Source organism: Schistosoma mansoni, chromosome 1 (assembly GCF_000237925.1).
Source record: "Schistosoma mansoni strain Puerto Rico chromosome 1, complete genome".
NCBI lineage: Eukaryota > Metazoa > Platyhelminthes > Trematoda > Strigeidida > Schistosomatidae > Schistosoma > Schistosoma mansoni.
The window spans coordinates 41,834,366-41,850,988 of NC_031495.1; the positions used below are offsets into that span (position 1 = coordinate 41,834,366).

Genomic DNA, 16,623 nt, shown 5'->3' on the forward strand with positions numbered 1-16,623 from the left:
TCATCTTTCTATCTGTAAAGACCCATCTGAGAGGACATTCAAAGAAAGTTGAAAGACCCCATTAAAATCATTCACATCTAGAGTTCCGTTTCTCTCTCCCCAGTAGTGAATTACTGAAATTGTCTACCAGAACACGTAATATCATCACCTTCTGTTTATTTATTCAAAATGAGATACGATCTGCACGTCCCTACAAATTGCATAAACTAATATAGAATAATTGACTTCCTATCCTTATTACAGATGGCGGATTAGTTTGAATTGCGATATTCACCGGTACGTTTACCATTCATTCAACAATATTGTATTCTATAAGGTAAACAGCACACTTTGTAGCAAATACTTATTTTAGGCTTCATTATAAATATAGCAATATTGGTGGCTGACGGTGTGAGAGATCTAGAGGACCAATCAAATAGCTGCAGGAGTGAGGAGATACAACTTAGCGTTGCTCAGAATCAGTGAGACCCATGGGACCCAAGCTGGTTAGAAAACCATAGATTTAAGGAAAATGCTCTGCTGCTCAAATTATGAAGACGAAAACACTTCCCACAAGCACTGACGCTGTCCAGACGTACACGAAGCACATGTCAAGAATGAAAATCTCATAGATTCAGAATCATCAAAGCGTCCTTTAGAACAAAGTAGGAGATGTAGGGATCTACTTTTATGAAAAGAACGCGGTTATTGTAATGGAAACATTCGTTATTATTGTGGGACCATTGACACCATCGAACGGGTATGATCACATACTCACAAGATGAACCGGAGCTATTCTCATTACGTCTATTACGGCGGAGACAGTTGTTTACCGCAACAATCGGTACGAAACCTTACCGCTCGTCCTCTTAGGTATCAGAACGAGCTTAAAGACAGATATTCAATGTTCCCTACATCTAATTCGAACCCCACACCAGATACCCTATGGACCCTATTCTCACGTCCCAGTCAACAGCACTTGTCATCTGCACAATCTTCAGACTCACTTCCAGATCAGCAGATCACGCCGCCCATGACTTCGGACGAGATAGTAGTCTCATGAGGTACGAATGAGACTACCGTCTCACGTTCAGGTCGCCGGGTAAACACACCCGTACGCTTTCGTGACTAACCTATCAATCAACAAAAGATACGATATAGGACTCTATCCCTATACTACATGCATGCTACACCCTTCTCCATTTCTTTGGTTTTTTATCCTGAGTCCACGCTCCCGAACATTGCCCTGTTGGTACCATGTACTTCAGTCAACCTTGGCGAAAGCTGGCCTGATACCCCACGCTCTTGTCAACGCACTCAGTTGAAGTCCTGTCCTCAAATATGCGTGTCATACGTATGGTCTCGAAAGTGGTCGTTATGGTCGCTTGTAGTTCCTTGGTTCAATGTTGTTCCGTCCTACGTTTGCAGTGCCTTCCGTTCCAGACCCCTAAGAACACAATCGTCAGATTCCGGATGCAAAAACACTATGGTGTGTTATAAAACTCAAGCGAGAAACATAACATGTTACTCCTGATACCTTCCTATATAAAAGATCTTCGGTGACAACTCAAGGATCAAAGATCGCTTCTTGTTTGTCAACCCTTTCTTAGTACAATGACACGTTGCCAATCAGTCCCATGAGCGAAGCCGCTGCCTATCGAAAGTGTGAACCGTTTCCAGCTGTGGCCAGCTGTAGTGATCTACGTTTACGAAGAGGCGCGGTTGGTGTAATGTAAACATTTATTATTATAACCAACTGTACCAGTAGTTGTCTCACTGTACCTTTATGCTTAATTGTAATAAAGACACACTCCATAAACGATCGAAGAATTCAGGATGGCCGGCTTTCAGACAAATCAAGAGTGAGAAAGCAGCAGGCCCAGATAACACATCAGCTGAAGCACTGAAGTCAGACACAGAAGTAACAGGAAACATGCTTCATGCTCTATTCAGGAAGATTTGCAAGGAAGAACAAGTGTCGATGTACTGGAAAGAAGGACATCTCAACAAGATACCAAAGAAAGGAGATCTCAGCAAATGTAAGAACTATAGAGGCATCACACTACTATCGGTACCAGGAAAAGTTTTCAAAAGAGTGTTGCTCAACCGGATGAAAGACTCAGTGGACACCCAACTTCGGCACCAACAGGCTGGATTCCGCAAGGATCGGTCGTGCACAGACCAAATCGCAACACTACAGATCATTGTTGAACAATCAATTCGATGGAACTTGTCATACGACGAACCACACTGCAAAGTTGTGCATGGAGGCCAGATGACAGACGCATTCCAATTAAGGACCGAAGTCAGACAAGCCTGCATACTCTCCCTCCTTCTCTTTATTTTGGTGGTTGACTGGATTATGAAGACCTAGACATCTGAGGGGGAAGCACGGGATACAGCGGACAGCTCGGAATCAATTAGAAGATTTGGGCTTCTCTGATGACCTGGCCCTTCTATCTCAAACACACGAACAAATGCAGATGAAGACAACTAGTGTAGCAGCAGCCTCGACGTCAGTAGGCCTCAACATACACAAAGGAAAAACCAAAATCCTTAAATACAATACAGAGAACACCAACCCAACCACGCTTGATGGATAAGCTCCGGAAGATGTGGAATCATTCACGTACCTATCGGGGCAGCATCATCAGTGAACAAGGAGGATCTGATGCAGATGTAAAGGCAAGGATTGGCAAAGCAGGGACAGTATTTCTACAGTTGAAGAACATACGGAAATCAAAACAACTGTCAACCAACATCAAAGTAAGAATCTTCAATACGAATATCGAGGAAGTTCTACTGTACGGAGCTGAAACGTGGAGAACTACTACAAACACCATCAAGAAATTACAAGTATTTATAAACAATTGTCTACTCAAGATACTCGATGTCCGTTGACCGGATAACATCAGCAACACCCTACTGTGGGAGAGGACAAACCAGCTTCCAGCTGAAGAGGAAATTAAGAAAAGACATAGGAAGTGGATAGGACATACATTGAAGGAATCACCAAACTGAATTACGAGGCAAGCCCTAATTTGGAATCCTGAGGGGAAGCGGAAAAGAAAAAGGCCGAAGAACACACCACGTCGGGAATCGGAAGCAGACATGAAAAGAATGAATAGTAACTGGAAAGCATTGTCCAGGGCAAGGTTGGATGGAGAGTGACGGTGGTCGGTCTATGCTCATCCACGAGAGGTAACAGGACAAAGCAATCAATAAGGTTTATTATCAAAAGTACGTATACTTAATATAAATAAAGGCAATTATGCTATCCTACCGCAACATAGGATCTGGCATGAACGACTAAATATTCATATGAAACCTCGAAGAATGAAGATGAGAAGAACGGTAGTTGTATAATTCAGTGTTAACTCTAACGCACACAGTAAAAAAGGAACATGAGATTGAAAAGTATGTAATAAAAATACATTCAAGATCTAGAAGACAATAAATGACTAATTACGGCCGACTAGTGGCCATTTCATCGAAAGTATCCAATTAGATACTGAGATTATCCCATGAATCCCGAACAAAAACATTTGCATTAACTAATATGGATCAGACTAAATTTCAATAAATTCGTAAATCGATACCATGTCTAACTTCACTTTTATATAACATACTCTCACCTCACACAGAAATGTTCATTGGAGTAATCTGTAGGTGGAAATGCATACCATATGCCCGAGACACTTCAGGTTCATTAACGGGTTTGCCATGCTTATTTAATACACTAGTCTTAACCCCAGTACTATCCACTCATGTATCCTGTAATACGCGACTAACGCTTCGAAGACACTTGTGGTTAAATACTAGTAACCGCACATATCAGAGCCACGAAATTGAAGACTTCATTGAAGGGCACTGTTATATAACAGTGAGATAGTCACACACCACAAGCTCTGAACCAGCTAACAATATTTGAGTAGAACCTTCGTTATATTAATTTATATGTTTGACAAACGTTTCAACGACAGGTGCCAAAAGATCTTTAGGTCAAATAAGTTAATTGCAACCCTCAATTCAGGAAATATGACTAACGTCGAGTATTGCTATGTATCTCAGCCCTTCAAAAGCTAAACATTAAGTCAATTATCTACATTTTTAGGATTCTCTGTACTAGCATCTGATTACTATGGAAGTTGGTCCTCATGTTTTAAATTGAACTCAAAATTACTGAAAAAATATGTTATTCATATTGAGGTCGTAAAAAACCTGTAAGTTGTAAAATATAGGACGTTGATCAATTAAGCTGTTTATTGAGCAAAAAAACGATTTTAAAATCTTAGAGATGTACAAATCATAAGGTTGGAAATTAAATTTCAGAAAGGAATATATAGACAGGACTTACCGATATCAGCAAATAACGTTCGAGAATTGAATGATTGCTCATCCAATCCCTCATATTTTTCCCAATATTCTTTAAGCTGATCTTGACTTCCCTACATCAGAAATGGGCAGTGTCTTACTTTTATCATCATATTAGCGGTAGTTGAGGTCATTATAAATTCAGTTGAGTATTATGAAAATGAACTAAAATTTGAAGATTTCTGAATCTTAAGTTGACATAAACACTTTAAACCCCTCAAATTCGCAACACAAAATCAATTGAATTTACTGTTTATATATATATATATAGCTTTGAGGATACAAATAGCATCAGAACCTTCTAGGTTAAGGAGGACTAAACAAACCAATCATTAAACTCTCTAAGACAGCTTATTAAATTAAAGTTACCATAAAAACAACTACAAAATCCTTGTTTTAACACGAAGGATCAGGCAAAATCGCAACTCTTGTATTTTGGCACACGGAATCGAAGGTTACATACTGAATTTCCTGGAACTTTTCTCAATATAAATCGGTTTTTAAATTGCATCAAGCGACTTTGGTATGTGAATTTCGAAATTGCCAAATACACTATTAAAATTAATTATAACATTAGTGTATTAATGTCTCCATTTTCTCATTGTTGATATATACGACCGCATTTGGTCGGTTTCGGTTAGTCGAGCAGACGTCTCGGTATTGTCACAAGATCCCAGACTGATCAAACGCCATCCTGAATGCTAAGAACAGCTAAATACAACACTAGGCACTGGATTAGAATTTCCGTATGGAAATCAACATGAAAATCCAGGTGCTTTTTACTGACGAGTCCCTAGCAAGATATAGCGCATCCTCTGGACTGGACTGCAATGAAAAATTTACCAAAAATACGACTTCATGTTTGCAAAAAGTGAGGGACTTATTATTTCAGTGATTACAAGTTTCTAGTAGTGAAGTTGAAGTTTAAGAAAATAAGGTAGTTAAATGCTAAACAATCCGTAAATAGTTAATTCTTACTACAATCAATGATGTAACTAGTCAGATATAGCTTTCAACAGAAAAAACCCTTAGTAAAAGACAGAAAACGATCCTTGATAGAAAGCTTTTTAATTTGTTATATCTTAATTTCTCAGGAAAATATATCACAGGGTTATAATGTGTAAAAGAAATCGCAAACTGCCACGTGTACATTTTATGTCATTTATTACAACAAATCCGCCATTATGAGGCCAAACTATTGGAAGATTAGTATGTGAGACAAGTGTAAAAGATTTTTTCATGAAACTACAAGTTCACCCAATCAGACTGCTTTTCTGCACTGTATTATCTACAGATGAAACAATTACTGTACAACATTGATAACAAATTTAGCAGACGATATTTACTTAAAGCCAGAAATATAAACAACAATATTCAAAACAGGAGTAAATGATGGTTCAAAGTTATACAGAATTAGTATATTAGTATGAAGAAAATCAAAGTATACATTCAGTCACAATAAATGATTGAGTTGTCAGATAAATTTTTTACCGACTCCGTTTGCCATCAAATGTTAATTGACCATAAAAAAAATCACATCAATTTTAATGATTATTTTGTTAATAAATCCCAAAATAATAACTATCCTTGCTATTTATGTACATCGTACAGGATGTTACTTTAGTGAGCAGGGAGAAAGTAGTGGCTGATTATATGGACATATATGTGATGAAGAATGAGTTTTCAGCAGTTCTACAAAAAAGCCATATATCAAGTTATTCAAAACTATTGTACATAAGTATTTTACGTAAAAAGAAATTATATATAAATACCGCAATATTTTTATTTAAAAGTACACTAAAGATTATGATAACGTAAAATCACACTTACTGGCTGGTGAATTCTGGGATGACGCTTGTGTTTTTCAGCCAGTTCTTTCAGACTCTTAAGCATCCTAGCACGCTCTTCTTCTGTAAATTTACTGAATTTCTGTACCATATCACTTTTTTCTTTAGCTACATGCTCTTGGTACTTCCTTTCCTGCTCATCATCCAATTTTTTTAACTTATCAACAATCTGGAAACAGAATAGCAAAATTTATAATTATACCAGTAATATATTGCGATAAGTGGTAGAATATTCAGACTTAAAAGTGGGAGTAATCTCTATAGATCACCTTATATTTTAGCGACCAAATACAGAACATACAAGGTTGTTAATCGAACCTTTTATGTCCCAGTTAAGTAGTTGATGAAAAAGTAAAACGGTTAAAATAGTTATCAATCCTTAATATATGCGTCGAACGTTCGATTTACAAACTAAAGTACCATAGTGCAATGAATACAAGTTTGAAATTCAAGTCAACAGTTACTATGGATATTGATACAAATAAACTGTACATAAGTAGTCACTATAAAGTCTGTAAACAGACGCCAGATCTTTTCAAATATAAAAGCCTCTAAATAAGTGAAAACGGATTTAAATACCTAGAAGGTTGCCTAGTAATTAAAATACATTTAGAATTTTAACTATAACTCACACTTTTGTCAAAACACAGTTGAATGGCTTGATATAATATGGTTTAACTTAATATCTACCTGTATACTGTTTTTACTTAATTAAGTGTAGGTGATCTGAAACAACAGTTAATGAACGAAAGTAATAATTAACAATAACATGAGATGATTAAATGATATTCTGGTACTAGAGGTCTACTCCACATTACATGGATCATAGCAGCAATCAGTGAAATTATGAACTTCAATCATATTTTGAGGTAGCCCGTTTTTTTACAGGCATGATCAAAACTGCAGACATACAAACAAATACCTGTCCTTTAGTTGAATCCCTCATTTTCAACGACTACGTTTCATTCAGGAGTGATGTATGGAATACCTGTCTTCTGATACAAAGATGGAAACTGGGTGGTATAAGTCTGGAAATGTCATATGATTCCTTTGTATTTGCTGTGGAATTTGGTCGAAGATAGTTCTACCAATGCCGAATCAGCTCTCAAGCTAAACAACTTCATTCCTCATATTAGATGTTGGTGGAAATCGATCCTTGAACATAATTATATATTCGGTAGATATAAAAAATTTCCTGTGTATCTTCAGATTTCTGTTTAAGGTATTCAAAGGAACCTGAATTTCGTTAACACATTCGCCTAAAAACAATTTAATCTTTTTAAAAAAAATTATATATTTGTAATACCCCAATGAGTAGAAAAATTAGATTTTCTGACGTTTCGTGACTTAGTGTAAGCCACTTCTTTAGAGAATAAATAACCAAATTAAATTAACTCAAGTTTGCTACATGTTAAGCAGACGATTAAATAAAAAAAGACTGGGTGTCAGCAGAATTATATAAATTTCTAATGTAGAACACAAATTATGGCAGAATCGAAACTATTGGCCGAGTAGAAAAGTATATTGAACAAATTTACTTTCACAAATGAAGTAACCTGGATGCTTAGTGAACTTATTAAGAAAAAACAATGTGAAAATACTTTATTTAGAATATAATATCCCAATAAATAAATAAATGCTGCCAATCGATGTCAGATTTTAACTGACTATTGATTTGTACTTTATTTAGCTGATAATTTCCTAGATGGTGGTGATAATTTCCTACTTCAGTAAAATGAGTGTCCTAACTATTTCAATATACATAGACAAATATAAAAAGGCGTTAATTTTAAAAGATGAGCTAAATGCTAGAGTGAAACAACCATACATAGAAAAATTTAATGGTTACTTTATTCGGTGATTCCGCTTCATATCCTGGCAAAGTTTTGTGAACAACACCGCCCATAGTGTTACGATGACTATCTGCTGCTTTCTCCAAATGAGTTTTTATGAGTTTTTCGACTAGATAACGTTTTGTTTCATCGTCTTTATCCCGTAAACTTGTATTCCAAAGTAGTAATAAATCATCTAAAGACTACAATGAAAGAAATCAAGCGAATTTGTAAATGAAGTAAGAAAAAGGATAATTTAATAATGAATTTATAATTAATGAGTAAAGTACTAGAATTTAAAATAAATAAAAATTTAATTTGTATAACTCCAGAAAAAAAACTCCGCCTGTAGCTCCTCTGGGGGTTACTGCCGGTCCCAAGCCCATACAAAGGAGGAGGGTTGGGCATGGGGTTAGCGACCCCATCCCGTAGAAAATCAACTCGCTAAAAAACGCTAACCAGAAAAAAATATTCAAACCATTTAAACTCTGCCCTGGGAGTAGAAGGAATAATTATGACGTCTCATGATGAAAGCCGAGTTCCTTCGGAAGTCACGAGGCCGATGCACCTTCTAACAACCAGAGCGAATTTTTATAGGTACATGGAGTGTCCGGACAATGTGGGAGACAGGAAGAGTCTTCCAAATTGCTGCAGAAATGAGAAAATACAACCTGGAGGTGCTTGGAATCAGCGAAACACATTGGACGCAGGTTGGACAACAACGACTGTCTTCAGGAGAACTTCTGTTATACTCCGGTTATGAAGAAGAAAATGCCCCACATACACAAGGAGTGGCATTGATGCTGTCCAGAAAGGCACAAAATGCACTTGTTGGATGGGAATCTCATGAAAGCCTCCTTCAAAACAAAGAGAGAGGGCATTACAATGAACGTCATCCAATGCTGTGCGCCTACCAACGACTACGATGGAGACGCTAAAGACCAATTCTACGATAGGCTGCAATCGATCTTCGAGAAATGCCCAACCAAGGACCTGACCATTCTGATGGGAGATCTCAATGCTAAGGTTGGAATGGACAACATTGGATACGAAGACGTCATGGGACGACATGGACTAGGAGAAAAGAACGAAAATGGTGAGAGATTCGCAAACCTATGTGCCTTCAATAAACTGGTCATAGGTGGCACCATATTCCCACACAAAAACATACACAAAGCCACTTGGATTTCACCGGATCACACTACACAGAATCAAATCGACCATATCTGCATCAACAAAAAGTTCAGGAGGACGATGGAGGATGTGAGAACCAGAAGAGGAGCTCATATAGCATCCGATCATCATTTGCTGGTCGCCAAGATGAAACTAAAACTCAAAAAGCACTGGACAACGGCGCGGACAACATCACAAAAGTTTAACACGGTCTTTCTTCGAGATGCTGACCAACTCAACAAATTCAACATGGCCCTCAGCAACAGGTTCGAAGCCTTTCATGATCTACTCAATGGAGAGGGAACTACCATGGAGAGCAACTGGAAAGGTATCAAGGAGGCAATCGTTTCAACATGTCAGGAGGTTCTGGGCCAAAAGAAGCACCATCACAAGGAATGGATCACCGTTGGTACACTGGATAAAATTGAAGAAAGGAGGAACAAGAAGGCAGCAATCAATATCAGCCGAACCAGAGCGGAAAAAGCCAAGGCACAAGCCGAATACACAGAGGCAAACAAGCAAGTGAAGAGGAGCATCAGAACCGACAAACGTAAATATGTGAAAGATTTAGCGATGACAGCGGAAAAGGCTGCAAGAGAGGGAAACATGAGACAACTGTATGATACAACAAAGAAACTTGCTGGAAATTACCGTAAGCCAGAAAGACCAGTGAAAAGCAAGGAAGGCAAAGTAATCACCGACACTGAAGAACAACGAAACAGGTGGGTAGAACACTTCAAAGAACTCTTGAATCGACCAGCTCCACTGAACCCACCCAACATCGAAGCAGCACCCACAGACCTCCCAATCGATATTGGCCCACCAACAATTGAAGAGATCAGCATGGCCATTAGACAAGTCAAGAGTGGCAAAGCAGCGGGACCAGACAACATCCCGACAGAGGCACTGAAAGCAAATGTAGCAGCAACTGCCAAGATACTCCACATCCTCTTCAGTAAGATTTGGGATGAAGAGAAAGTACCAACAGACAAGAAAGAAGGACTTCTGATCAAGATACCAAAGAAAGGCGATCTCAGCAAGTGCGACAACTACAGGGGCATCATTCTTCTCTCAATACCAGGAAAAGTCTTCAACAGAGTATTGTTAAACAGGATGAAGGATTCCGTGGACGCCCAACTTCGAGATCAACAAGCTGGATTTCGTAAGGATAGATCGTGCACAGATCAAATCGCAACTCTGCGGATCATTGTGGAACAATCAATCGAATGGAACTCATCACTCTACATTAACTTCATCGACTACGAGAAAGCATTTGATAGCGTGGACAGGACGACACTATGGAGGCTTCTTCGACACTACGGCGTGTCTCAAAAGATAGTCAATATCATACGGAACTCCTATGATGGACTAAACTGACAAATCGTCCACGGAGGACAACTCACCGATTCATTCGAGGTAAAGACCGGTGTTAGGCAAGGTTGCTTACTCTCACCCTTTCTCTTTCTCCTGGTCATCGACTGGATCATGAAGACGTCAACATCTGGAGGAAATCATGGGATACAGTGGACAGGAAGGATGCAGCTTGACGATTTAGACTTCGCAGATGATCTGGCTCTCCTATCACAAACGCAACAACAAATGCAGGAGAAAACGACCAGTGTAGCAGCAGCCTCAGCAGCAGTAGGTCTCAATATAAACAAAGGGAAAAGCAAGACTCTCCGATACAATACAATATGCACCAATCAAATTACACTTGACGGAGAAGCTTTGGAGGATGTGGAAACCTTTATATATCTGGGCAGCATCATTGATGAACATGGTGGATCAGATGCAGATGTGAGGGCGCGGATCGGCAAAGCAAGAGCAGCATACCTACAACTGAAAAACATCTGGAGCTCAAAACAATTGTCAACCAACACCAAGGTTAGAATTTTCAATACAAATGTCAAGATAGTTCTACTGTATGGGGCGGAGACGTGGAGAACTACGAAAGCCATTATCCAGAAGATACAAGTGTTCATCAACAGCTGTCTACGCAAGATACTTCGGATCCGATGGCCAGACACTATCAGCAACAAGTTACTGTGGGAGACAACAAACCAGATTTCAGCAGAGGAAGAAATCAGGAAGAAGCGCTGGAAGTGGATTGGGCACACCTTGAGGAAATCAGATAATTGCGTCACAAGACAAGCCCTCACATGGAATCCTGAAGGTCAAAGGAGAAGAGGAAGACCAAAGAACACATTACGCCGAGAAATAGAGACAGACATGAGAAGAATGAACAAGAACTGGATAGAACTAGAAAAGGAAGCCCAGGACAGAGTGGGTTGGAGAAAGCTGGTCGGCGGCCTATGCGCCATTGGGAGTAACAGGCGTAGGTAAGTAAGTAACTCCAGAAAAAAAAACAAATAATCATGTGGTCTGCTTAGAATCACATTTATGAGACTCAGAGATACTGTCCAACTGTCCAAACAGAAATTTATAGAGGCATCATATAACAATAAGCAAACAAGCACTTTAAAAACTGAGTCACGACTTCAAAAGGCAAGACAAAACCAATTATCAACTTCAGATCACCACCATTAAAATTTTTAAAAAAAATTGGCCAACTAAATTTACTGCCAGGAAAAGTGAGGCCAAATAATGGATGAATACATACCGACATCTACTTACTAATGAATAAATCAGAGTCAAGTATATATGTACTTAACTCCAGTCTGACATTCCAAATCAGCACAACCAGATGAAAGCAACAAAATGACTAGCAAGTCAGTCAGCTAAAACGTAGGACCAGGTACATGTATGCATCGGTGCAAGTTGCCATACTTCATCAACACAACAACATGAACATCGGATTCATAGAAGTAGTTAATTCTATGGTGGCAATATATAAGAGAAAGGTTGTATATAAGGATATAGTATAGGAAGGCAGATATGGAGCAATTTTAATCTCAAGGTTTAAGGGAAGATAATACAGTGATCTTGAGTGCTGTTAGGGGTATCAGGGCAGTTATCACTTCCCGGTTGCCCACACCGTGGAAGGGTTCTTCTAGAGGTACTTGAAAAGGAAATTGGGTTAGAAGTGGTCTTAATGACCTGAGAGCGTGACCGCAGTGCCCAAGGGACAACTGCTTGAGGTCGGTCACACACGACCTTTTTGTGGGTAGTTTTTGTGTTAGCTCCGTACTTGTTGATACCTTACCGTCGGAGACATATCCGTGGGATAAGGCAAGGTGTGCATCTTTAGGGTCGACCTTTTCTAACCCCACTCCCCCCTTGTGGGAAGGCAGCATCGCTGTTATGCTGGTTGTCTGAAGGAAACACCCTACTGCTGTCACACCTCTGTACAGTCAGCAGTACGACTTCGCCTTCGGACCTTGGGTTTGCTGCTTTTAGTTTTACCGCTCTTCAACCGACCTGCCTGGCATGGTAGGACCTTGAGGAACGATTGTTCCAGCCAGTATAGCTCGATTGGTTCATCATGATAGGCAAGCCCGACTACCACGTCAAGGTAGCAGCAACGGTTGGGATATTATCCTCTTGTGAACTGAATGGTATTTGTCTATCTAGTTGAAATTTCATAAACGAAGGAAGTTGCTCGATTGCTTTCAGCGCAGTGCTAGATACGATTGGATCGAATAATAAATCACGCCAACGACGTTCAATTTCTTCCTCCGTAAAATGAACAGCGAATCTTACAGTGTCATACACTTCTGTAAGGTTACATACTATGACAACGGAATTTATCAATAAATAATCATCACCGGGCGTCCATGGTGCGTTTCTTACTTCACGTTTGGCTTTATGATGACTGACTCGAGATGCTTTTCGTTTCATTGTTCTAGAGAAATCTCCGCTACGATATGGTCGTAAAGAATTGTTATCAGGTCGGTTTTCATGAGAAGAAATTGGGGTTTCTGTAGTATTTGTTCCCGATTCCTTATCTTCCCTTAAACCTTGAGATTAAAATTGCTTCATAACTTTGTTCCTTCCTATACTATATCCTTATATACCACCACCACCACCACCACTAAATTAACTACTTCTATGAATTCAGTGTTCATCTTGTTGTGCTAACGAGGTATGGTAGCTTGGACCGGTTCATATGTGTGCCTGTTCCTACGTTGTAGCTGACTGACTGACTGAAGGGAAGATAAACAGTGTACACACCTACACCGTTGTGATCGATTCTGAGCCATGTCACACAGAGTCTCCAACCATTGGTTACGATAGTCACGCGGACCCCAACCAAGTAGTTTGCATCTACCAACATGGCTCAGACTAGAAGTTAGTGACTTCAAGCTCTGATGCCACGTTTTGGTTTGGCCGCCCCTAACTTTCTTTGAATTGGTGTTCAGGCATACGTAACACGTGGCCTAACCATCTCAGTCGATGGAGATTCATGACCTCATCAACTGATTTACCATCATTCCATAATACGATGTGTCTGACCTCACTATTACTTACCCGGTGATTCCAGCAGATGCGAGCAATATTTCTAAGGCATCTGTGGTCAAATACTAGTAACTTACGAGTATCTTCTACTCTTAATGGCCATGTTTCACAGCCATAAAGTAGAACAGAGCTAACTGCTGCGTAGTATACTCGTCCTCTAATTGATAGACGGATATCTCGTCTTCGCCATAGGTGACTGATGTGTGGGCGAGAATGACAGTGATTGGTTGTCTTGATGAGTCATACATTAGATAGGATGACAGGTGTTATGTGTGTTATATATATTCCCCTATCCTTATTATGTATTGACTGTTCCTTGTTGATGGACACTTATTGTTGGATACTTATTGATTGACTGTTCTTTGTGTCGGATTTTGGTGTGGAAATATATTGACGTTATAGTCAGGCTAATCTCGTGTTCTTGATCTGAGTTGTGTTGAAGTCCTGTAGAATAGACGCTGGGTGGGAATCTAGTGTAGATATTCGTCTAAGATAAATTAACGTCCCACATACGTGTAAGAAGTAAAAGGACTGTTATAACAAGAACCCCTACTGTTATAACCAGCATCCTCCTCTCTTTTATGTTTATAACAATTGGCGACGGCATCCTTACGTTTATAAAAATTGGCGACGGTGATTAAAACGGATCTACGCTTACATATTCAGTTAAAGTGAATTTTGTAACAAGAAAATGGATGATCTGGGAACCTTATTGCACCAGCAAAATACTCTTATCGAATTATTAGTCAAAAACATGTCGATATCCTCAAGAACTGATGTGTCTAATTCCACTATGACTCCGGATTCTATTGCAAATTCAATAACTGAATTTAGATTTGATCCAGAAAGTGGAGTTACTTTTGAGGCGTGGTTTAAATGCCATGAGGATTTATTTAATAATGAATGTAAAGAGTGGGACGAAAGTTCAAAATTGAGATTATTATTACGAAAGCTCGGAGTGTCCGAACATGAAAAATTCTGTAATTTTATCCTCCCAAAAAAGCCAACCGACATAACGTTCAAAGAAACAGTTGAATGCCTGACACGTATATTTGGAGAACGGTCATCAATTTTTCACACTAGATACCAGTGTCTTCAACTTGTAAAGAAAGTACAGGACGATTACGTAACGTATGCAATTATCGTGAACCGGGAATGTGAGCGGTTCCGATTACAGGAAATGTCCTCAGATCAGTTCAAGTGCCTTATTTTTGTATGTGGATTACAATCTCCAGCAGATGCAGATATTAGAGCACGGATTCTAGCGAGAATCGAACAAGATCCTAATATCAGTCTACAATCAGTATCCGAAGAGTGTCAAAGAATGGTTAATTTGAAGCATGACACGAATCTCGTAGAAAGGAACAGTGAACACGTGGGAGTTAATGCTTTACGTAAATCTTTTAATGGAAATAAAGATTCGAACTCCCAGAAAATCCCGAATCAAGTGAAACACAAAACGTCTTGCTGGCGATGTGGTAAGTGTCATTCTGCCAATGCTTGTTACTTTAAAAAACGAGTATGTTTTCAATGTGGTAAATATGGTCATGCTCAAGTATGTTGTAAAAGTAAACCAAAGGTTTCTGACCGTGAGCATAAGTTCCGTAAAGGAAATAAGATGCAGACTTCAAAAGAACTACCACATAACCGCAAGTTAGAGGAAGATTGCGTAGTTGCTTCAATATCACTTGAACCGGAAATAAAAAGTGTTCTGTGATGCTATCAGAATCCTACCAGTAACGGCGGAAGCAGTTAAAGAAGCCACGGGTAGTGATCCTCTACTTAAAAGAATAAAAGAAGCTGTTTTAAAGGGTTGGAAAGAGGACAAAGCTGATCGAGAGTTTCACCAATTTTTCTTGAGACGTGTGTCTATATCGATTTATGATAATTGTTTGATGTATGGTGAACGTGTTGTTATCCCTAAATCTCTTCGGCTTTTTGTGCTTGAACAGTTTCACATTAGTCATCCGGGAATGAACAGAATGAAAGCAGTTATGCGTAGTTATGTCTATTGGCCATTCATGGATAAGGCTGTGGAAGAATACGTAGTGAGATGTCGGCGATGTGCCGAAGGTGCAAAAGATCCACCGAAGGTAGAATCCCAGCCATGGCCAGAAACGAAAAAGCCTTGGGTCCGATTACACGTTGATTATGCTGGACCGATAAGTGGACAATATTTTTTGGTGGTGGTAGATTCGTACTCGAAGTGGCCTGAAATTTATGTGGTACGAAGACCATCTACGTCTGAAACACTGCTACATCTGAGACAATTATTTGGTAGGTTTGGTACACCTAATGTTTTGGTTTCAGATAACGGGACGCAGTTCACGTCGTTAGAGTTTACGGAGTTCTGTAAACAGAATGGAATCGAACACGTTAGAACTCCACCGTATCACCCTCAGCTAAACGGGCAAGAAGAGAAATTTGTTGATATACTTAAGCGAGCTCTCTCAAAGATGGGAGGAGAAGGCAACGTAGAAGAGGCTTTGCAACAATTTCTCATTTCTTATAGAATTACGCCAAGTCCAAACTGTCAAGATGGGAAATCTCCAGCCGAAATAATGTTTGGCCGACCGATTAGAACATTTTTTGATGTTTTGAACCCGAAAGACAGAATCAGTGGACTACAAAATAATAAGAAAGGGAATTGCCCGAAAATTCGAGAGTTCAAAGTAGGTGACTCAGTCTATGGACGGGATTTCCGACCTGGCAAGCCAAAATGGATATTTGGGTTTATACAAAAACGACGTGGTACAGTATTATATGAGTGATGGTCGAAAATACACTAATTATTAGACATGTAAATCAACTGCGAGATAGAAAATGTCTTTATGAGTCATCTAAACTCAAACCATTACCAATGGAAGTATTATGTGATACATTCGATATTCCACCACCACCACCACAAGTTGAAATGAGAAAAAATGACCTAGAATCAGAAGTTAGACGAAGGTCATTCAGGAAACGGAAACAAACGAAATTTTTTCAAGTAGACCCTAAAG

General features: G+C 39.2%; 1 protein-coding gene across 1 annotated transcript in view; it reads right to left on the reverse strand.

Annotated features, from left to right (window-relative positions):
* Smp_144560 (putative nucleobindin) overlaps positions 1-16,623 on the reverse strand; it is a gene marked incomplete at its 5' end in the record, with an annotated part of 59,369 nt that overhangs the window by 9,966 nt on the left and 32,780 nt on the right. The window contains 4 exons of the mRNA XM_018794470.1: positions 4,337-4,427; positions 6,184-6,369; positions 8,050-8,228; positions 12,715-12,763. Coding sequence (XP_018648880.1) covers positions 4,337-4,427; positions 6,184-6,369; positions 8,050-8,228; positions 12,715-12,763 — 505 coding nt within the window. The remainder of the gene's footprint in view (positions 1-4,336; positions 4,428-6,183; positions 6,370-8,049; positions 8,229-12,714; positions 12,764-16,623) is intronic.